The following is a 25,915-nucleotide window of genomic DNA, read 5'->3' as shown; positions in this document are numbered from 1 at the left end:
TAGTTGCTGTTTGTAAAATAAATTTATAACATGACTTCAAACGAAATTCAAATATTAACAATTGAAATCTTGTCATCTCAATCAGCCTTCTATAATTCCTTTCTAGTTGCCTGAATATATCATAAAAGATGAAGAAGCTGATTTTTTCTGACAATATCCTTAGAGGTATTTTTTTTTTTTTTTTCCACCTACACTTTCCAGACTGAACTTAACTGTTGCTAGAATTTTATTTAACTTTTTTCTGCAAACTGTCCTGTTTTGCCTGTAGGGTTGAAGCAGTACAGCTCCCTGCACTAGCTGATCGTCTTTATGCTGGCACAGCTGTTCCTAGCCTGGAGTAGCTTTGCTTGATACCGATACAAAAGGGTGCACACAGTGACTTTCTTTGCTGTAACGCGTTGGTAAAAGTTGCACAGCCCCAGCTGAGTGTCTTGTTTCTTCTGCAGTTTTGCTGCTTTGCAGGGCCTATTTGATCGTGCGGGTGCAGCACTAGCGGATGGCAACTATAGAGCTTCGCAGAAACAGCTGATTAGGGACGGCTGGAGTAAGCTGTCATCTGCCCGCAAAAGTTATTAAGACACATATCTAGTCAAGCAGTACCATGTTCAAACGTGTCCCAGGCATGGGGTGGCACAGCTGGTACCTCCGATGTTGCTGCCTTTGGCAGGGCTGGGAAGCTGTAGGTGAGAGAACAAGAAATATTAAAGACAAATCTGTGCAGGGGAAGGTGCCTGGATGGCTTGTGATAGCCTGCTTCCTCTTACAGCTGAATGTGTTTCCAAACTGGAAATGGATCCCGTTGCTCTCCGGCAATGAAAATGCCGTCTTTGTTGTGTCTATTTGCAGCTTTTTAAATTGCTTTAGTTGGATCAATGTTAAAGCAGGGGGGATAACATCCTGCGTGCAGACAGGCTGCGAGGTTAAGCAGAGTGGGTAGGAATTCTTTGTTTAACACATCATATATCTAGATGATCTGAAATTAATAAAAAAAAAAAAAAAGACTGATGTGTTGCCATCCTTTAATGTGTAACGTTAATGCTCTCTTGGTGGAATGGGATGTCACTGTAGTAAACGTTCAATATAATCTTAAACACTAATGTATATGATAAACTCACATTGATGTAGTGTCTGAAGACGCAGTATTTAACCCCTGGTGAGCGTTGAGACTGTTGAAGAGTACATGCTGTTTTAAGGAGGACAGATTTTGATAAATGAGTCTCTGTGTTAATACTAACATGCTTGAGAAGAACGTGCTGTATTCACTAGCGAGGGATTAAAACCCTCAGGCTCCCAGCCTCTTATTGATGGCCTTTCAGTGTGGATCTTAATCTCAGACTAGTTTCTTAAAGCGTGTTTATTAGTACAGCTCACAAAAACATGTGTTAATGTGTGTCTCTTGTTATTTAAATGATAAATCTGTAGGCAAATGGTAAAAAAGAAAAAAATCTGGAGACTCTTGTAATAACTTGGGAAGGAAGAAATTCATGAAAATGGACTCAGAGTGAAAATGGCAGCATCAGTCCTTCAGGCATAAAAATCATAAATGCATTGCATTTCTTTGTTACGAACTCTAATCTCTTTTCTTAATTTTTCCTGTGTATGTGTTTACCCATAGCTTTTAAGTTTGTTTTCAACGTTACCAATTTTTTTTCTCAACTGCTTTATTTTACAAGTTACCTATTTAGATTTTGCTTTTTGATGCTAAAACAAAAGAGTTTTTTTTCAATCATGAAAAGGTACACTTAAAATGAAATTGCTCCAAAATTTTTGGCAAAATGCTACCTATGGTGGAACAAAGCATAGCATTGTTGTAATTTATGATGTTTCTTACTGATCTTCTCATCCAAAAAAGCACATTTTGCGCTCTCAGCATTTGGTACCCAATATGTTGTCTTGTGCTGACAACCACAGCCTTCTCCAGATTACTTCAGGCCTAAATGACTTGCTCAGCATCACAAATCCGATTTTTGTTAGAACCAAGAATAGAATTTCCCTCTTCTGTCATGACTCAGTTCCTTGCTGTGATACCGGGCAGCCTTTCCTTGAGCTGCTGTTGTAACCAAGCCCATTATAACGATCAGGTCCTACTTTACATTTTGATCGATTTCCCCTTTCTGAATATTTTTTGCTGTCTTTTCAAACCTGTTTCCTCAATAAAACAGGGTAAAAGGTGGTTGTCTAATTTAAAAAAAAGCAAGCGTTAAATTTCTGCTTTAGCAATTTGGAGTTTTCTAATATTTGCTAAACAAGCAGGTTGAGAAAGTGATTATGTTGCAAGACAATGGGCAAACTGTGATAGACATAGGAACTTGGGCAACTTGGGTTAAAATGCTTGAAAGTATTGTGGAAGGTCAGTTTAGTTTGCTCAGATTTGTGGGACTAGCAACAGGCCAAGAATTTACTGTAAAATAACGAGGCTTCCCCCCACCCTCACCTTTATTAATAGAAATGCTGCTTACATTTGCAAACCACCTTTCTGCAGTGTGAGAAAAGAGGAATGCCGTTAATTTGGTGATTGGATGCAGAAGGCAGCGGTCACCATGATGTGACACTGCATGAGGCCTGCAAGGAAGTGCCCAGAGTGTTCATTCCCCTGTGGCTGTTTGTTGCAGTGACTTTTGGTTGCAAGAGTTTTGCAAGAAATGATGAGATGATTCCCTGAGAAAGAGCAAGTTAGTATGGATTGTCATTAAAACTTTTTTTTTTTTAAACAAATGGCCCATTTAGCTATTGAGGGGGAGCAGGAATAGGACCGCACAAACGTTCCACCATTTTTTCCTTCATTCTACAAAAAAATGAGATAACAAAATGATTGTCGTCTTAAAAATGTCACCATACTGTCTTCCCTAGAGGCCCTTAACTTCCTTTTTTTTGCCAACTAATAAAATTGTTGGCCAGAAAGGTTCCTCTTCAGTCGCCTGCCCACCGTGAGCTACGAGCCCCCTGAGTTGTCTGTTCAGAAGAATAAAGAACCGAGCTGGCTTTAGAAGAGAAGAGGTGCAGCTGGCGATTGGCAGTCAGGGTTGCTTATCAATAGGTATTCATCGTATTAATTAAGCTGTTATTGTTAAAACTGGAGCTTTTCAGCCTGTCTGTTATAAAATCAGCCGAGTCACCTGTGCTACAAAACCAGTGTTTTGGAGAGGGCTCGGAGGCTGGCGAGAAGGCTTTCTGCACACCCTTTTCTCTCCGGGCTGCGGCAGGGCTGGCAGCAGGGGCTGGCAGCGGCACGGCCCCCTGCTTGCCTGCGTGTCCGTGCCGAGCGCCGTTCTCTTCCTTGGAAGCTCTCTACGCTGCTTCCTCACACCTTGACCAGCGAGAGCCACAATATGACCTACTGCTGGTTTTTGTTCTCCTGCCGCAGTGTGTTTAGGCAGCGGGGATTGGACAAGAAAGACTTTGAGCCCCTTTCTTGGCTCTCCACCCCCCTTGTTTTGCAGCCCTCATTTCTTTACGGGTTTTTTTTCTTCTTTATTTTCTCCTGTGAACATGAAGAGACCAGAATACATGCATTTTATTTTCCCTTATCAGACCGTTGTGAGGTAGTGTGTGATTTTTTGGGGTGCAAGTCGTTGTTTTTTATAGTTTGGAGGTCCCTGCGGTGCGTCTTAGGACTGCTGTTTTTTGGGGGACGTTTGTCCAGTTTCTGTAGCTTAAGAGTTCTTCCAGTTCAAGTTCAGGTCCAGTTCAATTCCTCTTCGTTAATGCACATGGCAAGTGAGCCATCGTCTCAAGAAGCCCCAGAGGAAGGATTTGGGGGGCCCTGCCAGTGTCGCTGGCCCCCTTCATGAGCGATGCCAAGGAAGGACAGTCAGAGGTTTTCCTCCAGGTGCTCCGCCAAGCAGAAAGGTAACAATTGTAGGAAATTCCTTTCCTGACACCAGCTCACGAACTCAACAGACATTCTCTTTGTGGAGAAACTAGGGTCGCTCCTCTAGTTTCTTATAGAGTATTGGAATTTGTTCCTTTTCGGAGAGACTGGGGAGTGATGGTCTGTTCCTCCCTTACTGAACCTCCACAAGCCTTTCCTAAGAAAACTAAAAAAGTAAGTTTTGTAGAAAACATCCTAGAAAGGGCCCAGTATCATCATACACTAGTTAATTTGTTCCGCCAGAGTATAACCTGTGGTTTCCCTTGTGTACGTGCTAAGCTTTTGTGACGGCTTTTGTTTTAAATGTTGACATTCTGGGCTCCTCATTGAAGGGAGGCTAAAAGGCTAAAGGCGACTCGGTTTCACGAGCGACATATGAATATGCTGTTCGGATGGAGGCACGTTGCTTAAGAAAACAACGCCCTTCCGTCTGAGGAGCGAGGCCGGCTGCCTTGTCCTTTCATCTGTGCCTCCTGGCTGATGCTGAGCCCTGCCCAGGTGTCGGAGCTTCCTGATTTATGAGGTTGCGGTAGGAGCTGTTGATTGTGGCTCTTTTGTAAAGAGCGTGTAAAAAAATTACCAGCTTTCACGGCTGTGACCTAGTATCAACATGTTTTTGTTTGTTTTGTTTCCTATAAATTCTTGTTCTTCAAAACTCATTTCTTCCATTCAACAGTGAAAAGATGCTGGTTCAGTAAACGCGCTGGGACACGGAGTGTCCTTTGCAGGTCTCCTGTAGTACCTTTTCTGGAGACTTGTCCTGACTGCTGTACATCCTTACACCCACTGTTTCCTTTTAAATCCATTAGGGCCTTGCACCTTTGGTTAAGATAATGAGCAAGCTGTGGAATTACCTTCTCTTTAATTTCTTGCTCCCCTTCACTTTTGTAAGACCAGGTCATCACTGTTAGTGGCCTCCTTATTTTTGCCTTTTCCTTCAGGTCTTTCTTCCTTGCCGTTGTAAGTGGTGTCCTTTTTAACTGAGATGTATTTTAAGGATGTGGCTCCCCACTGCATCTCTAATAGTTGAGACTGGATAAAACAGGTTTGGGCGAGGAAGGGTGTCTCTTTGTGGACACAGTGCAGGCTGGAATGTGCATAGAGTTGCCTAAGCCAAGACTAACTCGTCTAGGTGAAGGTCGTCTTTCTTTCCTGTAAGCTGGGTGTGTACTAGCTTGGAGTTCTGATACATTTAAGAAAATGATTTTTGTTTTCTCTGTGTTTAAGAAATGATACTCCTTTTTTAAGAAATCAAAATAGAGACTGTATGCTTGTTGTGAGCTATTTGTCACCAAAGAGAGAACTACTCCAAAAAGCAAGCTTTACAAGTGCAGATGTGTACCTATAGCTCTATCTATATATAAATATATATTTTTAGCTAGGAAGGGGTTTCTTCCTGGAAAAGGAAGGGAACTTGAGTTGCTGAGTTGGCAGGTAATTGGCTCATATCTGCCTGGTCTGAAGAAGTACTTAGCTTTTACATAGCTACCTCCGAATACATTTAGGAAACTGGCAAGCTGAAGTGGACTGTGTTTTTCATTATGTCAGTGTTTTTAAATTTGTTAACAACAGGCTGCTTTTTATGGGCAGTAGAATTTAAATTGCCGTTCAAAAAAAGCGTACACCCGTTATTATTGAGGGGAGGCGCGACAGCTCGGTAGATCGTGCCGTGCCACAACTCCAAACAGGATGTTGGTGTGCCCTGAGGAACAGCACGTGGCGTGAAGCAAGATTTGGAGGTTCACCAGCACCGTGATGTTCCAATAGGCAAGATCCAGGGTTTTATAGCACCAGTGTAACTCAGGCAGCATGTGAAATTCTTAGCTCACTTGGCCTCCTCCTTGCTACTATGCCGATTTAATGTGCAGCTGCCCAATTAATGCAGAGATTTTTATCTTCAGAGTCCGTTGCAAATGCTTATTAATTACATTTACAAATTTATAAATTTGTAACACTAGAAGGGATAATTATGATCCTGTAATTTGGTCTCTCTGTGAAATTAAACATATTTTGGAGTATCCACAAGACTTTTAGTAAATCCAGCGTTTCATTTCCCTCACTTTTAAAGTGTGTACCTTATTTTAAGAATGTTTGTCTAGCCTCAGTCTCCAATCATTGAATTTTGTCAAACCATTGTCAAGAGTTTTGCTGATCAAGCTGATTTTTTTTTTTTTTTTTTTTTTTTTTTTTTTTACCAAATGGACTGAGCTGTTTTGACTGCCTCACTATAGGGCACATTCTACAGTTCTGAGCTGTTGTTCTTCCCTTTGCTTTTTAACATCACATTTAATTAAAAACAAAACAAAACAGTGCTTGCTGTGCCAATCATATTTGCATGGGTGCCAAGTAATCTACCTCCTGTCTTTCTCCAAAATTTTCTTATATGTATCAAGGATCACTTTACCTTTTTTGGCTTATAGCTGGCATAGACTTCTGCCCGGCTGAATATGCACCAGGACCCCAATCATCATCATCATCATCATCATCATCAAAGCATCCAGCAGAGGTTTCTGTCCAGGGAGCATGACCTACATTCTTTGCTCCTGGACCTTGCTTGGCCTCACTGGGACACACATTATTTGGACCATTCTCACAAGATCTTGGTGAAAAAATACAGAACAAATGCAAAAACAACCAACGTGTGTGTGTCTGTCTCTCTCCTGGATGGAAGCTTACTGCTGAAGTCTTGCGAGCTAGATTTTAGGAGTGTTCAAGACTCACCAGTTTCCTTTTAGGCATCTGAACTCAGATGTTGGAAATGTTTCCACCCTCCATATTGAGGGGCTGCTGCTTGTTTGGGATTTTTTATTTTCCAGAAATGTACCTCTCTAGCACATAGCGTTAAACCTTTTTGACATTGAAGAACCACTGGCCTCTGATGCTGTTATTTTCAAAAATAAAGTGACTTAGAAGTAAGACTTTTCTGCTAAAATGGTGTGGGTTTTTTGTTTGTTTGCTCTGAAGTATAGCAGTTTTGTATGAAGACATTGATTTTTGTCACTGTTGTGTCCCCCCCCAAAAAAAAAACACTACTCTCTTTGGTGTTAGCTTCTGTTGCTGTCTGTAGGAAGCCCTTTACCACTGGGTGACACTGTTTGATAGTTCTTAACACTTGCGGCAGTAAAGCCCTGAAAAAACTGTCCTCTAATTCTTTGGACTTCTGATTTAGAATTAACACTGTGTTTTCAAATGAAATCCCATATGTTGATTTATTTAGATTTGATTCAACCAAATTTGCCCTGATTTTATATTTAGTGGTCCAAACTAACTAGTCTGGAACATTGATGTTACCCTATAGCTACCAGCAGTACAAACTGATCTTGGGTTTTCTGGGGTTTTTGTTTTTGCTTTTATAACCTTAAAATGACCTTAAAATGTGTCATTTCAGAATTGCATATGAGTCACTGTTGACCTACATGTCAATGAATTGCCAGTTACTTTTTGGGAGTAACCCAATTGCAAAATAATCCTGTACAGTTCATCTCCTGGGAAGCATAATTTGAATGATCTGCTTCTCCTACAAGTCATGTTTACTGTGGTGTGTAATAATTATCTGTGTAGCACATTGATGAAAGCCACATATATATTCAGTTGCATGCCTTTGCTAGCCACGATCTATTCCTGTCAAAGGAATTGCATTAGATTTGATGGAAGGGAGGGTGTGTATGCACATGGTTGTCACATCGATGCGTAAAGTATCTCTTATTCCGCAGAAAGACAGCGATACGATTACTGAGGGCCTTTTTGGTGCGAGGTGTACAAAATACTTCCTTGACATCAAAATGGTTTTCCATCTTGGGATTTTGATAATCACAAGGACCCTGAGCAAAATGAGTTTTGTCTTCATCTGACAAAAGGGGGACCTAGTCACTGCCCACTATGGTAAATGTAGAGATCTGCACTTCAGAAATCAGAGACTGGTCTCCGATTCCTTCTTCCTTCCTTATCCTCTCACGCTTCCCTGGTGTAGAGATCTGTTTTTACAGTAGGAAAGGAGAGGCAATTTCTTTCTCTCTTCCTCAACCTCTAATTACATATTTTCATTGGTACCTCTTCAGCTTTTTAACTGAGCCAGAGAAGAAACACCACTATGTAGAGATGCTACTTTTAGCTGGTTTCGAAACTGCTGAGCGAGTGTTTCATCACAGATCTTGCAGCCCCTGGGAAAATTACTTTGGATTAACAAAAATTCCTGTTCATTGGTTCTGATTATTTCAGTGGAAGATGAAAATATTCTTAATATTCTTTTTCCACCTCTATTTTCCAAATAGACTGGAGACCAAGAGAGACCAGCCGTTCTGTGCTTACCAGCATTGCTCTTTAGCCCTCAGACTCTGGGGTGATATAGGCTCTTCGCTTAGCACCCAAGGCTTGACTGAACTTCAAAACACAAGAATAGAGAATGTCTGGTGGTGTTTAAATTGAATGACAGCCATAAGCAACTCTTTGCATTTGAGATTTGTAACAGCACGGAGCACTGCCCCAAATTTTGCATCGTCTCCCTTCCTTTAGGTGTCTTTGCCAACACAAACATCTTTAGGATGGCCTTCTTCCTTCTGGTTTCTCATCTAGGGGATGTTTTATCTGTGCTTTGTTGACATTTCATTCTCAGTAGTACTTAAGGGAAGAAAATGAATGTTAACTGGATTTCCTTGAGATTTTGAGTGGTTTAGTTCATGTTAATATCTGCTAAAGTGACTATAGTATTTTCAGTAGCTGGTGAGGCCTGCTTCTCCCCGTATTCCTGACCTCTCTGAGATTGCTTTGCCTGCCCTGCTCAAGAGAGGGGGAGCTGAGCCATAGTTACCGAGAGAAGGCTACGTGGGCCTTCAGCCTTCTGGCAGCCACGTGAGTAATGAATCCATTAACTGCTGATAGCATTACCTTGTTTCCTAGATTTAAGGCTGGAGCCCAATTGACCCTGTTCACTGCCACTCTAATCAAGAAAGTGTTCTGAGATAATGTGATTGTGTTTATGTCTTGGGCATGGTTGGCCTAATTGCAATGTCATTTATCAAGGCTCATAACTTTTTAAGCACGCTGCTTCAAGACCTGTCGTCGCATGCAGTGAGTTACAGGAGGAGGATGCAGCTGGGTTAAAAATAGGTTTAGCAGAATTTAGCCATTATCATTTGCATTTAATAGTGCTGTTAAGATAAGGAGGTTTTTCTTGCTGGTGTATTCCAGTGCAATAGTCCCAGTGTTATGCCACGGGAGAAAGTTTACCTGTATTGAGAGACATTATACGTTTCCTTTTGTAAGGAGGGTGCTATTTGCTGAACTGTCCTAGCATAGTATGGACAGAAGCTTTTCAGGCTTGCTACTTCTTTCTGTCTGCTGGGATCTGAACCTTTTGAGGTACATGACAAACAGCAGTGAGATTGGCCTTGCAGAAGCTCCTGGTGGTTACAGGGATGTTTTTATGTTGTGTGTAAGTGAGCTGCAGTGCACAGAAGTGAAATAACTTGCCCAAAGTCAGAGTAAAGCAAGGCCAGAACCAGAAACAAAAAACAGGTACTTGCCTAAGGGTTAAAAGTCTGGTGATCTTCACTTTGTGTGAAGAATGGTAATACAGTAAGTAATCTGATAACAGGAGGATGTTGAATGAGTGATCCCCATGGCATGCTAGGTACACACTGCCCTAAAGCTGTTCCAATTTGGAAGTAAGTGAAGACACTCTTTAATGACCTAGAAGCAAAATTGTTGAAACCTGAAAGTGGCAGCCAGTCTTCTCGAATGGAGCATGAGGGACAGGGAGGTATCGAAGCCTCCAGCTTACCCCTCTCTGGTTCCTCCCTCTCCCCTCCATAAGGGCAGTCTTTTTGTGCTTTGCCATGATCCAAATCTCATAACCACTTCTAGCTGCGAAAGACAGTGCGAAGGAGAGCCAAACTCATTGGAAAGCTTTAGCATCTTTGCTGGGAAGAATCTTTCTATATTCTGCTTTCAGGAACTCCTATTGCGAATTAAACAGTGAAAAAACAGCCATGGGATGTTATAAATCATATCTATAATCAAGAATTAATCAAGTAAATCTCTCTAATCAAGTGTCTCTTACTATGCTGAGAGCATGTAGATAAAAACGATAGTGGTGTTGAGCTTTTATGTGCAAATGGTATTGAGATGGTCATTGGAAAGTACAATGTGAATGTAAGGAGCTCTTTCAGTTTCCATCCAAGCCTGGCTGTGCAAGGCGTTGCTAGTTATAAAATGTTTGGGCAGAGGCATGCTGAAGAATTTTTATTCTAATTCCTCTCAAAATCAGGAGGAGGAGAATAAAACCGTATTTCCTCTCAAAGAATGCCTTTGGGTTACTTGTAACAAACCACAAGTCTATGCAGTAGTTTAAAAATCTAAAAATGTACGTCTTAAAAAATAGTGGTTGATGGTTTACAGTACAGTTCAGAACAGATGTTCAAGCTTTTTCAAGAATAAAATTTTACTTCAGGAGGTATTCAATGCTTGAGCTAATGCTTCTGTGCAAGATATTAATTTAAGAAGCTATTAAAGCAAAAAGGAAATCATGTGAATTTAGCTCTAGTGTAATTTTTGGAGCCCAAACTAGTCTATTATTTTGATGTTAATGTGTATTTTTTGGTATTTATTTATTTGGTTTTTTTAAGGGGTCTCAACTCTACCTCTGCTTTCACAGCTGGAAATAATTGCAAGAATCATTTGAGGGTGAAAATGCCCTATATATGCATAATAATATAAATATATGGTGTTGCTCAGGAATTTTTATGTTCAGATTCTGTATGTAGAGGGTGATCTCTGGTATGAGGAATACCAGAGGGGAAAATAAATGCAATTCCCCAAATGCCATATAAACACTGGGGTTTTTTTGGCATAAGCTTCCCTCTCTTTCCGAAGCCAGGGGAGCCCTGTTGGAGCAAAAGCTCTGGCAGCTGCTAAATCCTTAACTCGATGTTGTTAAGATCTGCTTTGAATCTGTTAAAAATGCTAGGAGCTCTCTTTGCATGAGTCTTTCCAGTGTTACTACCATTGAGGGACGTTGCTGAAAACCCCTCTATAAACAGTATTAAAAAAAGAAGAGCATTAGAAGGAAATGTGTTTGTTGGAGGCGTTTCCCCAAATGCAACTTGTGTCGGGGTATGGAAGCAGCGTGCAGTTGTATGTATTCATTATTAGTTCAAAGGGTCTCGACTGATCTCACTGAATTTACTTGCAATTCGCTCATTTATTTTCCTTGGAAGGCACGTATGTGACCTCTTGGTGTCGGCTTTCCAAGACTGAGGTGTCAATGTGACACTTCTTGATTGTTCTAAAAGCATCTTTGTGAGGAACAGAAATATGCGGAAATGTGAAACCTCTGTCTGGGGGAGCGCTTGATAATCAAGTGGTTTTGCTACGGAGAGATTTTCTTTGTCTAGTGCGATATTGAAATAGCTTTGCAGTTCTGTTTGAAGAGTCAGAAATCCCTCTTCCACGCAGGCTCACCAATCTATTCTCTCCCGATTAAAAATCCTTGTGTATATAAGGAGTCACGGGCGAAGTTTATGGGAGAGTTGTTCAGGCAGGACAAGATACGGTAGATAAATACTTTTGTGTTGCTTGTGCAGCAGCAGCTGATACAAAAAAATGCACTGAGGAAGCACCTGCCAGATTAGTGGGCATATAAAACTTAAAAAAAAAATCAGCTAAAACATCCCCCAAATCTGTCTCGTCTTTGTTTTGGAGTAAGGTAACAGCAGGACGCAGAAATGGATTGTGTGTTCTCAGCTGGTCATGTAACAGTAGCCGATTTAAAGGAGCCTCTCAGATGCTATTAAGGCATCATATTCATGTTAAATGATTGTTTAGATCGAGGTACAGAGAAATTTGAATGCTTCATCTAGATTCAGTGAAGCAGAATTGCTGGTCGGAAGAGACCTTTCTAGTGAAGCTAATAGCAATGGAGAAGCAGTTCATGTCGCACTGTTATATCCAGTGATGGTTTGAAAGCAGCTTGGTGGGCTGTGACTTTTGTAGTGATGAGCCCTAGAGACTCACAGAATTCTCATTTTAAAATTTTTATTATTTGAACCTTGATTAAGCTTTGTTTCAGGACTTTAAGGGATTCTGCCATCTAATCTCACTGATTTGCTGATGAGTGTAGTCTGAATTTCCGAAACCCGGGGATTACATTTCCAGCTCGGTTCCTGCCGGCTGTTGCATGGTGAACCCCTTCTTTTGTCCGTGCCTCAGTTTCCTTCTTTCTGAAAGTCACCAGTGTTTTGGTGAAGTGCTCTGATGTAAGTGTGAGAAACCACGCTACACTTGTTAGCTGTGCTGTTTGTGTGTAACGTTACACAGAGACTCTGCAGAACTGGACCGGTGACCTCCAGCCAGGCTAAGATTTGCAAAGGGTATACAGGGATTCTTTGAATGGGGGAACTGGGTGCCCTATTTCTTTGGCTCCGTTTTTGGAAATCCTAGTTGAAATCACTTACGGCTTAATCACACGTGGAAAGACTCCTCAGTTCCTGAGGGAATTCTATTCATTCAAGTTTGCTGCTAGTAATAGTTCATGTTACATTAGGAAACCGCGATTCCTGACCTCAAAGATTTGAATACGTTTTTAAAAATAGAGATGGGACAGACGAAAGAAGATTTCATTTTAAGTGTTTGCCAGAAACAAATTTACATGCTGCAAAATATTACATCAAGCTTTGAGAAATGATTGAATTAAATTGTTTTTCAGGGGCTTGTGTTTAAAAAAAAAAATAGTACGTTGTTTGTGACAGATTAGTTGTAGGTATTTCAGCATTTTTCATCTTGCCTAAGCAAATAGGAGGTTTGTCTTAAAGAGGCAGGAGGCTCTTTTCTGATTTACTTTAGTGGAGAATCATAGATCATAAACGCTTTCTAAAAGACTCACAGCCATAATCAATAATCTAGAACTGATAGAGCAATACGGAAAACAAATGTAATATATGCGCCCTCCACTTACTTTATATATGGCATGCAGTTGAACAGCAAAGGATTTGAGAGATCAGTTCAGTGGAGGACCACAAAGGCTTGTTCAGCCTGAAGAAGAGATGGCTTCCAGGAGGCCCAACAGCAGCTTCCTCGTACCGGTGAGGAGCTCATCACGATGGAGCCAGGCTCTGCAGTGCTGCATGGTGGGAGAATAAGAAGCAGTGGGCATAACCTGGAAGAAAAGAGGTTCATACTGAGTATACGAAAAACTTTTTCACCTTGAAGATAGTCAAGCAGTGGAACGGGTTGCCCGGACAGGTTGTACGCTCTCTGTCCTTAGCGGATTTCGAAACCTGACTGGGTAAAGCCCTGAGAAATTTGATCTGACCTCAAAACTGACCCTGCTTTGAGGAGGAGATTGGACTAGAAACCTTCCAAGTCCCTCCCAACTTGATTTTTCCAATGTTCCTCTATATTTGGTGGATGTGGCGATAGCTGGTTGCTTGACTGAAGTAAGGAGGACGCCAAGGGGGTAGTAGTAGTATTTTTATTGTACAATCAATGTCAGTAAGCGATTTCGGTCATGTACAGCAGTATGCTTGCCCAGTTCTGAACTGTTGTCACCACTGTCAGCAGATTTTGTATTAGTTTCAGGGGTTCTTGTGGGAACTAGCATCCCCCCAGAGTTCAGAACCTCTATATACACATCCGTCCTGGAAAAACTAGATGTGAAGGCCACCCTGGGAGTGGCTCACACTAGTAAGCTGTTCCTCATAGGATTTGCTCCATAAAATCTTGATGTGTGAGGCGCGGAGCACCAATAAAATACAATTCATGTTATCTACTCAGATGAAGAAGCTGGAAGGGCTAGGTCTGATCCATTAGACATACTCAAATCCAGAGTGATTTCCCTGCATCCATGGAAAATTTAGCCCTATTGTTTCACTGCTACTTCTGTAACTACACATGCAGCCCAAGTGGAGTTATCCTGTATTAACGTGCGAAGGCATTACAGCGGACATCTTTCCGCTGGGTCAAACAGACTTCAAACTGGGCCTTCTGAACAGCAATACGAGCTTCCTAACATAAACAAAACAAAATAGGTTAGTGAATAAACGGAGACCGAAACTTAGACAGGTTTTACAGCCCATTGAGTAACAAAGCAGGAAAGGGTGGTAACACTGGGATCCAAATTAAAGTGCATGTCCAACTTTTAATGGAAAATATGTGGCAAATCCCAGCAATTCTCCGTTTCTTTTCATAGCTCCATGCCATAAGGTATGCAGTATTCAGCTGCTCTGTCAGGCTAGTGGAGGTCTGCATTTTTATTTGTCTTTCATGTCACATTGATTCATCTCTGTAAAACCCACATGCTGGGAGGGTTTTGTCTGTTGAAGGACCAATGTTTGTGTCATCAAACCGATAATTGCAGCGTGCCAGTTTCTGCGTGCAGGTTTCTGTGACAGTGAATGGAGACAGAATTGCTCTGAAGGTGTTTTGTTTCAGGTGCTGAATTCTTTGTGACTAAAGCTCTTTAATGGAAGGAGGTATTAATGGTCATGTATAAATTATTTGAAAAACTATAGTTTACTTGTCAGCTGTTCATTAAAAGTATTGAAACTTGTTATATAGATATGCTTTCTACAGTAGGATAGGAAAATACCAGAACTTCAAATGATATAAATCCTGGATGGTTCTGTTGGCTTTGCACATCAGTGGGGTTCTGTGGATTTTTTCACTAGGCAAAGGATGGCCTTTAGGAAACAACCTCACTCAGCCTTTTTCCCCCACCTCTCCACTCAGAAATTCCACTTGCCACCCCCACATTTGAAGATATGGCAATTTTCCCTTGAAAGCTCTTGCTTGGTGGTGTTATAATACACTTCAGGACTTATCCACATGAGGTATTTTCCCTGTAGTTAGCATGAGACTGATGGGAGAAAATGAGAATCTGTATGGTTTTGATACACATTATCAGTATTCAATATAGTAATTATTTAAAATGTCTTTTGGATCTGAGTATCTCTGATGTAAAAATGCTTCATCCGAGTAGACTTACTAAAATCAATGGGGCTTTGCTTAACCTAAAGTATGTGTTTAGTTGTTCTTAAAATGGGGAGAATCCGTATCCAAGTCAACAGGACGAAGACTTCTGGAGATGATAATGTTGTAAAATTGTCATCCATTTCAAAAGATGCTACTGATGTTTGCTCTGAGGGCTTGTACTTACTGGAGACAAGATTCATTTAGAAAAGCATAAATTTTATCAATGTGATATATTTCTACTGCCTTTATCTATCTAAATACATCTTTAAAAGGTCTTTCAGTATGTACTTACCATACTGTTATTTTTCTTCCCTGTTTTACAGATAACTTGAGTGAGGACACCGGACCCAAAGATCCATATCCCATTCCAAGAAAGATTATGGCTGAACCAGACTACATAGATGATAACAATCCTGAGTTAATTAGACCTCAGAAATTAATTAATCCTGTGAAGTCATCCCGGAATCATCAAGATCTCCATAGAGAGCTGCTTATGAACCAGAAAAGGTAAAAGTCTTAACATAGCTCTTTTTTTAACTCTCTCCTTGAGTGCTAAGTTCAGCAAAATGATATTTTACCTAAAACCCAGCAGACACTTTTTGTTGATTCAGATCTTGCGGACAGGACAACTTTGTGATTCTTAAGCTTGTTATTTTTTTATGTTTGAGTTTCAGTTAAGTTGGTCTAACCCTCTTTTCCTTGATAATTTTATCTTCTTTGCAGAACTTAAATGTTTGTTTTCAGACAACCCTTGCTATCATTTTAATATTGGATCATCATTTTAAAAGCTTTGCCCATGTTGTCTGCTGTTGTCTGCTGTTGTGTTTATGTGCTGTGTAGTCTGTGGTTGACCCTACACCAACCGGCAGGTGGGATACTTTGCAGAAGGCTGACTAAACATAAATAAATCAATATAATCTGCAAAATACTGTAATAATAGTTGTAAGAAAGCTGAAGTCTGCCCCACTGTTTCATCTGTGGGTATTGACCTAACTTTAGGCCTTCCACATCTGTTCTGCTACTAGTCAAAGAATATATTGAGGAAGTTGAACACAAAATCAGTTGCTGATCTTGCAGTGAAGCTCTGCAAAAGCATGCTGTAAAAGGCTTTTCACTTTGTTCTTGTGAATAGGCATTAAGGGTAGGTTTTAGGAGAAAATGGTTCAGTTTTCTCCTATCATGTTTCTGTATGAATCACAAGGCAGTATAATTTGTCTTGGGCTCTTAACTTTATCAACTACTTGACAAAATTTTCTTGTTACCAACAGAATCTGGTAACAGATAAAACAGGTTTTACGGATAAAATTTGTAAGTTTTTACCATTCACAGCAGACTGAGTTTAGGGGACCACTTTTAAATCAAAGAAATCATATATTTCATTTCAGATGAAATTCTTCTTTATTTACTTGATCTTTCTTAAAATGCAGTTTGGTAGTCTGATGCCGGCTCTGCTGCTGCACAAATGTTTCTTTGTATGTTATGCAAATGCTGCTTCCTTCATTCTGGGATGGGATGTGCGGCTGTTGCTTTGTTTACTGCTTTTGAAAATGTAAAGATTTGGAGCTTGATTCCATCAGCTTCAGAGAGACAGGGACTTGGCCCAGAGGTAGCTGAAGTTGTGTTATTAAATCTCTTCAACAAAGGAGGACTCATTTAGAAAACATATTAAGAAAACAGTCATGCAACTGCATGAAGGAGAAAAAGCCACCAAACCCATGAGACTTATCAATTAAACAGAAACAAACTCCGATTTAAATTAGTGATTTCGTGGAGATACCCTGTGTTAACTTGGCATCAAGAGTGCATGGCTATCCTAATGGGAGTAAGTTAAGATTTGATGTCTTCCTGCCCATTCTGGGAAAGATTAATTGGAACTTGCTATTCAAGACTCTTATTTATTAATCTGTTACAAGATCTGTAATTTTCATCCTAACACGGGCCTTGGAACTCATAATTTCCTTGCCTCCTGACATCTGGTACAAGCATTTAATCACTGTTTTTGCATCTCTTCCATTGACTTTGTTGAATGCTGCAAGGGGATTACAATGTGGACACCGCTATCTCAGGGAGTGGCTTGGACCTCCTTTGTGCCCATCTCTTTGTCCTCCTTGATTTATCTATGTCATGTCTACTGTTGTGACGTTTCACTTACCACTACAGTAACAGATGTATCTTGAGTATCTTCTTCTCCAGACTGTCTACAGAACAAAGAGCACAGCTCTTTGAGTTGAAGCCACCCAAAATGGACTTTTCATAGGCAAGGGTGTGGGGATCCACAAAACAAAAGGAGAAAAACAATATTTCAGAGTGCACTTGATAATAATAAAGTTATCATCAACAGCCATTCAGGCTTTTTGAGACCAAGGACCTTGATAGAGGAGATGATGCAGCTATTGATTTGGCTTCTCCAGCATAACTGGATTTGTATATTTTGCATTAAGAGTCATATTCTGGAAGTTTCTCCTTTTTGCCTTTGACATTGTATTATTTTGAGGAGAGAAGAGGGTCTTTTCTACCATGTAATAGCAAAATCCTCAGAAATGCTAGGTTTAGATACTTAATTCTAAATGCATTGCACACACAATACAGCATTCATCTAGTGATGAAGTCGAAATGTTTTACAGAATACCAACTGAATTGGAAGAAACTGTCATTTAGGTGTTTCTCCTATTTTTCATTAATGGGATTAAACTTCAAAGTTAGTTTCTAGCACCACAAAGTTTATAGTCATTGAAATAAAGATAGTTGAAGTTTTCCGACTTAGGAACTTATTCTAAAGCTTGCAGAGGCTGCACTAAATTAAGACTACTTCTTTTTTTTTCTTTTTTTCTTTTTTTCTTTTTCTCTTTTAAAGTTTATAAAAGCATTAACTGCTTCAAAATAGTATGAAGTTCTTTTCTTTTAGAAGAATATCCTATTACATAAAAGAGTCGTGGTGTCCTCAATACCCACTCTTTCTTTTATTGTGATGCTGATTAGCTGCAGCTGTTAATTTTAGATCCTTATTTATTGATGGAGAAATGAAATATTTTGGGAGTTTTCACCAGCAGAGAAACTGGTATTTTGGAAAGAGCTGGGACTCTGTGCTTCGTGCCAAAGTACTACTTCTAATAAGAGGCTTTTCTATCATATAGATATTAGGCTGGTGTTCTGCTTTGTTGCTGCGAATTGCCATATGCATGAAAGAATTTTAGTGCTCTTATGGAAGTGTTGCTTAACACATGCTTTACTTCATCGTGAAGACTTGGTGTAGGTACCAAGAGCTGTTTGACCAGTCAAATCTGAACAGTGTTTCTGGATCTTAAAGTTGTTAGTGCTGATCCGATCACAGTCTCTGTGCCTAATGTAAGCAGTGTCCATTTTGTCTTAAATTAATAGTTATTTGCTTTCAGAAATGGTAGTCATTTTGAACAAAGATGAAGGTAATGGTAACTCTAGGCATTGATCACTTATATTAATGTATTTTTACTTACTAGGAGTCAACCTTAGCTCTTCAGGCCATTGTTCCTGTTCCTTCCAGACATTAACGCTGTCAGCTAACTGGTGTTGATGCACACTTTGCTTAGTTTATACCTAAGTTTTAGGATCTTTTATTTAACTAGAACAACCACCAAGAGGCGATAAAGAAGCCTGTTTGTTGCTTTTCCTTTTTAAATAGGTTGGTGAAAATGAGATTGAAGTTACAGTTGTTCTGTCACAGATCTGACTACCAAACCCATGTGATTATGCTGAGAGGTTGTATTTATTCTTATTTTCTGCAACTGGTAGTTGTCTGTCTTGCTACAGCACATCTAAACCACTCTTGTGCCTCTGCTTTGTTACATGTGCAACCTTACCAGAGAAACCAGGAATGAGCAATGTTACTTTGCAGCTTGCATCTGGTTCCTTGCTATCTTGGTCGGTGTTCACTAGCATAGAAATTTCCATTGACTCAGCTCTCACTCACCCAGTATTAATGGTAAAAAGGGTCACTCCAGCTTTTCTCTGCTTGTCTTAATTTTTTATGCATTAAAATGGTACTTAAAGTAGCATGAAACATAAAACATTAACAAAATCTTGTGACTTTTGTTGCATTCAGACCATGAGATATATTATGAAAAATACAGAAGAGCATTTGTTGTTGCTAAATATTTGATCTTGCTGTCAGTGTATGTACAAGGATAGACTATTGCATAATATATAGAATCATTTGTAGATGTCATGATAAAATGACTTTTTAATATATTATTGGACATGCTGTCAGATAGTCATATTATAGAAGAATTAGGCCACCACAGAAATCTTAAGTAGGGAAGGGTAAAAATCTGCTTCATGGAAGTTAATTCATATTATTGAATTTCTTAAAGTTGAAATTAAAAATGGCTGATGTTAAACAATGCTGAATGTTTTCATGTACTCGTCTTCACAGGGAAAGGGTCAGTAACAAAGGCGAATTTCAGATCTTTCTTCTCTGACTTAAGTGACACTAATATCTGAATAGTGGGGGTATCTCTGAATCGTATAACAAATTTTGAAAAGTTCATAGCGTAACGGAGATGAAAGAAATAGCTGAAGTCAAAAAAATAAGTGTGTGTGTGTGTGTGTGTAAATAGTCATTTATCTTCCCAAAGAGTAAACTTTCTCATTTTAGAGTAGTTGGCTCAGAAAATGGTTTGCACTGAACAGACTTGAAAGAATCAATTGATGTACTGGCTAAAATCTTGCGGGGGGGGGGGGGTCCGTATTCTGTATTTTTGTTGTCTCAGCCTCTTTTTTTGTGATTTTGAGTTTAGCCTGGCAGTTCTCACCATTCTCAGTGGAAATAGCTTAACGGCCAGTCATAACTACAGTTCTCAAATTTCGAAGGAAGGACAGAATCCTTGATGTCCAGGAGCAATGTGATAAAATCCAAATGGAGACCATTTTTAAGTTCTGCCCATGTGAACTTTTCTGGACGTAATTTCTCCAAATTATTGGCCAGCAAAGGATGCAGTTTTTCCCAAATTTTTGTTTCTAGCTCTGCCAGCATCTTCATTTGAGGTAGTTTTTAAATCTGTTCCTCTGGAATGGAGAGAACAGAGGGAAGACTAAAGATGAGAACAAAACAGTGAATTATCCAGGAGAAGTACTAGCATGCATGTTGAAAGAAAATATCCTTCAGAATAATGGGGCTTAAATTCCAACCTAGGATTTTGGTTAGAGACCACTAAAATATCTGCATATTTTTTTCCCTTTTAACTAGTGTACCTAAAGAGGCATAAGTTGATTTGAGAAAACCTGCCTACAACTCTGTATGAATTTCTGCTTATTAAAAGTGATTTCTTTCTTCTCCATTTCCTCCCCCCTCCTCCCATTTGAACCTGAAGGGGTCTTGCACCTCAGAACAAACCAGAGCTGCAAAAGGTGATGGAGAAGAGAAAACGAGATCAAGTTATTAAACAACAAAAAGAAGAGGAAGCACAAAAGAAGAAGTCAGACCTGGAAATAGAGCTACTGAAACGGCAGCAGAAACTGGAGCAGGTGAGATGGGAAATAACACTAACTTGATATGTCTGCGTCTGAGCTAGTCACCTCAGGCTCCCTTTGTAGACAGGAAAGAAGCAGCAACTTGTTCTATAGCACAATTGGTCTGATCGAATGCAGACATCTCTTTTAGAATGAGTCAAATCACATTGAGTGATTACCCATTTCTTTCTGATAATGTAGGAACTGCATATAGATGTCTGCCTTTGGTCAGATGAATCCTGCTCTGGACAACAGGAACATGTGTGGAGTGCTGACCATATCTGACCATTGAAACTGTGGTGAATTATTCATGCTTTGTAGCCTTTAAATTAAGAGTTGTTCCACTGAAAATGGATGTTACACTGCTGTGCATCAGAACTATATGCTTAATGAATAAAAAGTCAATTGATTCTTTGCCCTGGATTATGTCAGAGACTAGGTGACTTTAAACAGACTTTTTGTAGCCTTATAAACTGTATGAGTCTATTGGCAGACTTTTTCAAATGGAAAAAAAAAAAATCCTGAGACCATAAGCACAGAGATGATGTGGAGCTGCAGTCCATTACAGTGACACTTATTGCTATGTATAGGGCCAGCCAAAGGTCTCTGAGCCTCTTAAGGCACTTTGTGTACACACGAGGAAAGATATCCACAGTGAAAAAGCCTCATCAAGGAAGTCACTCTGCAGAAGCATTGCATTTATATTTAAATAAAAGAATGCTTTAAAACAGTATCTACTGTTTCTCTTAACAGAAATCAGTTAAGCCAAATAATTATCCTATTAAAAATGATTTATAGACCAATCATTTTTTAGGGTTTGGGTTTTTTAATTATAGTTTTTTTTAATTAGGTGTAGAAATATTTTTTGGGGGGAGAAAGCTATTGTAATTTCAAGAGTATCCTCCTCTGCTTTTAAAAAGGTGAGGCCGACTTCAAATCATTTCAACTGTAGGAAGATGCCCCACTTTACCTCGAGCCATCCAAGGACATATGTAGAATAGACAATCCTCTTAGAAGAGGAAAAGCTTGCCCGTTGCAAGCAATGTTGTGACTTTGAAAGCATCGTAGGAGTGACATTAATTGACAACGTGACTCATGGAAGAACGTTGCCATGATTTACTGTAACAAGGCATGTGCCTTGTCGATGAGCCAAAGGAGAAATTTTTTAGGTGAGCAGTACACTCTGTCCATTAATCAGGGAGACCTTGGTGTGTTCATAGGAAAAGCTCCTTTCAGGATTACTTTCACTCTTAGTTTTTTAAAGAGTTGTTTCTTCCTTTCTACTGACTTATTTGCCTTCACCGAGGATTGCTAAGCCGTCCTTACTCTGTGCAATGTGAGCGATGTTCTGTGCTGGCACCGTATAGCCCTGCCCCGCAGAACATAGTGTCTCGCTTAGTTAACTTTAAGTGTCTGCATGGGCAGGAGCTCCAACTGGGTCAAAAATGTCAGCGAATGGACTCGGAGCTGAACAACCAGTGCGGCCAGGAGGTTTCTTATTTGTATTGATCTTTGTGATAGACAAAGCAGATATACCAGAAGATGCTTAAGTTAGATACCTAAATCCATACCTAGACACTCAGAAATAAATTCAGTAAGTGTGCTCAGTAATAACTGTTCATGTGTTCTCCCATGAGACAGATTTTTCTTGTCCTGCCCTGATAGCCAGAGAAGGGAGTTATTGTTGTTATCTCTTTAATGAGGATGTCTACGAATTTCTTCAAAAATGCTTTACCTTATTCTCTTACTGAACCAGCAGGGTTTTTGTCCATCTGGCAAAGGTGTTTGCAGTCCTGGTGGAATGAGCTAGAGCCAAGGATTTGAAAAGATTGATAGTTTATGAGAACAGATACTCCCAAAGAATTACAACTTTATCTTTTCAGTGATGGGAAGAAAGGAAGCAATTTAAAATATGTTTTGCACAGCCAGTTATTGAGGTCAAATGTCTCTGTCTAAAATGAAATCTCTTTTTTGTCTTGTATTTCGATGATCTATTTTATATACAATTTTTTTTTTTTTTATGTGAATCCATTTTAAGCTGGAACTTGAGCAACAGAAGATGCAAGAAGAGCAGGAAAACGCACCTGAATTTGTCAAAGTCAAAGGCAACTTGAGGAGGACGGTCCAGGAAGCAACAGATGCACCAGACTCCTAGAGCCAGCTCCTGCTTAGACTTCCAGCGTTCCAGTGGTGGTTGCAGAGAGGCTTCTGTAGGTTGTCTCAGATTTGCCCCTCAAGAGGGAGAATAACAGAATCCAGGTGACACTTGCTGAAGAAGAGATTTTTTTAAATTCCTGGGACGTATGGATTAAAAAGACTGTAACATAAACAGATTGACTTGCCAAACGCAGTCCTGAGACCAGTGGATAAGGAGTCCCTTTGTCAGTTCGGTGTCGTGGACCAGTCTGAAGTGCTTACTCGGAGATTTTAACCAGGGATACTAGAGAAACTTCTTCAGCGTTGCACTGCTTTATCTCTTGTGATCCTAGTTTAATGGAGATACCCAGATTATATTTTGCTTTAAAACAAAACAAAAATCCTTTGCTGTGCCCTGCAGCTTGTGTATAGCCCACAATAATTCACATTTAATTCAAATTTGGATCAAATCTGGGAGGAAGTGAGGTATGTTGATCATCGCTGCCCATCCGCACTGGGATAGATAGGTGTGGGGGAGATGAGAATGCTTAAAATTCAAACAGCTAAGCAATATTAAAGCCCAGTTCTCCCTGTTGACAGTGTAGAATTCGAGCTATGAAAGAGCAGAAATCTGATGATCCTCCCACTGTGGAAAATCCACAAGCTGATTTCTCTCTGTCTTTAAACTTTTCCCTTACAATATTGTGTACAGGCCTGGGCAGTGCTACCTGTGAATTTAGCTCTGTCATTTCTCAATGCAAAATGATCCATCTTCTAGTTTTTGTTTTGAAATCCTACTTACTTTGCTGTTGTGGCCTTTCTCCTCCAAGGACATGCTGATCTGAATACAGTGTTAACACATAACTTGGTAGTGTTTAAATTTATTTACCGGGTTTGAACAGAGATCTGATTCTGTCATCGGGTCCTACTAAGCTCTTGCAGGAACTTGTTGCAGTTCCTGCAACAGAGCAGCATTTAAACCAGGCCAAACTGATCATTGGAATCTACTGAAAGGGATTTTTTTTTCCTAAAGTGAGGCATAAAATGAAATTCATTTTATCTCATCCTTCCTTATGCCTCAAGAAAGAAGGGAAGTGTGTTATCACTGAGTCTTCGGGTCCAATTCTGTCACCTTCTGCCTTTCTACAAGTTGCCTTTGTGACTTGCCTTTGAATAAAATACTACTCATCTTGCATAGGGATGGCAGATCTGATCCTTCATGCTTATGACTACTAGTTACCCGGGAAAGCCTGGGATGAGGAGGGGGGAACAGATTATTCATGTAGGACTATAGAATTGGATTCTTAATTGGTGCGAGTGGGTGCAGATAACTTATCCTGAGAAGCTGGGGAGAAATCCTCATCTTCCTTGAGTGGCACATTCCTAGCTCTCACCAAAGCTGTGTTCATCCATACCAGCTGAGGATCTGCTCATAGTCTTTGCCTTAGGATGTTAAACAAAATAATTTCTACTTTGTAATTGCATTGAACGTAACTGCTTGAGAACACTTTTTATTAATGTCAACAGTGGTGTGTTTGTGTTGTAAAGGTGATGGGGGAGGGTTGATTTGTTTGTTTTTTAGTTTCTTTTGCCTTTCTGGTAAATATTGGACATTTTAAATACAATTTCAGCTTAGCGCTTGGAACAATGCTCCCAATTAGTAATGTCTCCTAGATACAGCCTTCCATTTGTCAAGATCCAAGCTTTTCTTGTGAGGACACAATCAGATTAAGAGTAAATTAAATTGTGATAAGTGTATTGCCATTGACTTAGATTTGCAGTGTGACTCACGTCTAGAAGATTAAATGTGAAGACGGTTTACCAGACTGTTCAGATTGTGGACATACGAAAGACAAAGGCCAAACATAAGACTCTTCTATGTGTTTTCTCAACAAAGGAACACCTTAACTGCTGCAGATCTCTTCCCTCCCTCCCTTCCTTCCTCTGGAAGGAGAGGATCTTCATTTCTGGCAGCACATTGTTCAAACACTTGCACTGATTTGAATTTGTTTCATGTTGTTGATTGTTGAGGCAGCACTGTATGCTAGATTTCCATACCACTATTGTTTTATCTTAGCCATTCCCTGCCTACCAAACTTCTTAATATCTGTTGGTTTCCACTCTGCAATTGCCTTCCGTTCAGTGTGGAAATCTTTGGAAACTGGGGAGAAATCCTCTTTTGGCTTGTTAAGACCATTTCTTAGCCGTTTCCCCTCAGTGAACATGGCAATCCTCCTGTGCATACACAGTGAGATGAATCAAGTTGGGTGTAATCCAGATGGCACCGGAGTCCATGCCGGGGGGGACTGCTCTTCGACTTCTGTGAGTGTTGGATTGGGCCCTTTAATGATGAATGCTTTCTGCTTTCTCTTCATATTGGCTTGTGATTCAGGGTAGACTTTCTCTTTTTGAAACATAGGAAGCCAGAAAACACCCTTGTACATACAGTGTGAAGTAGATTCTTGTTTTCAGTTGCAATTCTCTATACGAATAGGACATCGTGTTTGTTAGAGCACCTTTTCTGCTGATCTTTTAGTCTAGGAATCCACATCACCTTTGTGTTGATTTGACAGGCAAAAGCTTGTCTTTAAAATCAGGATTGGGCTAGAATGTGCAACCCTCAAATGGGTGGTCAGCTAGTCACACCGCAAGTGTCCTGTGCGGCTACTCGAGTAAGAAACTGCTTGCCAGCGAAAGCAAGCAATTGTTGGTCTGTTCTTTAGCTATATGAATTTTGAAGCAATCCTGCAAATACTTCAACGAGAAATCTTCCTGATTTAAAAATGGCTCACTTTTACCACTTTTGCCTCTTAATAAGGCAGTACTTTTTTAAAACTCTCTTGCTTTTGATAGTATAGTAGTAAATTTTTAGAATCTTTGTGACTTTAACCTTCTGTTAATATCTGCACTTGTTTGAGTGTACATATATAAATATATATAAATATAAAAAGGGAGCCTTAATGGATTTGTTTTCATAATTTAATATTTTTTGTATTTGCTCTTGTATAATTGTTTTTAACTAAAGGTATTACAAAAATGAGGGTTGGAGTACTTAGAACCAAAGTTATGCTTAATAAAATCTACTACATGCTTGGAATATGCAGTGGTGTCTGTCATGTCCTGCTGAAAACAAAACCTTGGGGACTGCAGTGAGTTATCCAGGTTGTTTAAAATTCTGCAGTGCAGGGGGAAGTATCAAGATCACAATGACTCTTTATTCCTTAAAACTTCACCTGTGTTTGTATGTGCAAAATTATTGGCAAATCATTTTTAGAGAGGCAGAAAAAACTTTCTATTATCACTTGAATATTTTTGTCACAGAAAATTTTTAAATGGACTGTGTAGCTGTTCAGCTGATGCAAGGTAAGGCAGTGTGAGGAAAACATATGATGGGATTAAATAATTGTGGAAATCATTCCCCGTTCTGCTAACTTTATTAAAATGCACCAGGCAAAATTC

At 39.8% G+C, this 25,915-nt stretch overlaps 1 protein-coding gene across 4 annotated transcripts in view; it reads left to right on the top strand.

Moving 5' to 3' along the window:
• FAM107B (family with sequence similarity 107 member B) overlaps positions 1-25,555 on the top strand; it is a 62,671-nt gene extending 37,116 nt beyond the window's left edge. For all 4 annotated transcript variants that reach the window (XM_026091259.1, XM_026091258.1, XM_026091262.1 and 1 more), the window contains 3 exons: positions 15,160-15,343; positions 20,182-20,335; positions 22,359-25,555. In XM_026091259.1, coding sequence (XP_025947044.1) covers positions 15,216-15,343; positions 20,182-20,335; positions 22,359-22,475 — 399 coding nt within the window. In that variant the 5' untranslated portion in view covers positions 15,160-15,215 and the 3' untranslated portion in view covers positions 22,476-25,555. The remainder of the gene's footprint in view (positions 1-15,159; positions 15,344-20,181; positions 20,336-22,358) is intronic.
• Positions 25,556-25,915: the final 360 nt, after the last annotated feature.

The sequence above is a fragment of the Apteryx rowi genome, unplaced genomic scaffold (assembly GCF_003343035.1).
Source record: "Apteryx rowi isolate R43461 unplaced genomic scaffold, aptRow1 scaffold_9, whole genome shotgun sequence".
Classification (NCBI taxonomy): Eukaryota; Metazoa; Chordata; class Aves; order Apterygiformes; family Apterygidae; genus Apteryx; species Apteryx rowi.
Note: the sequence above shows the minus strand (reverse complement) of the source record. Positions and strands in the feature narration are given on the sequence as shown.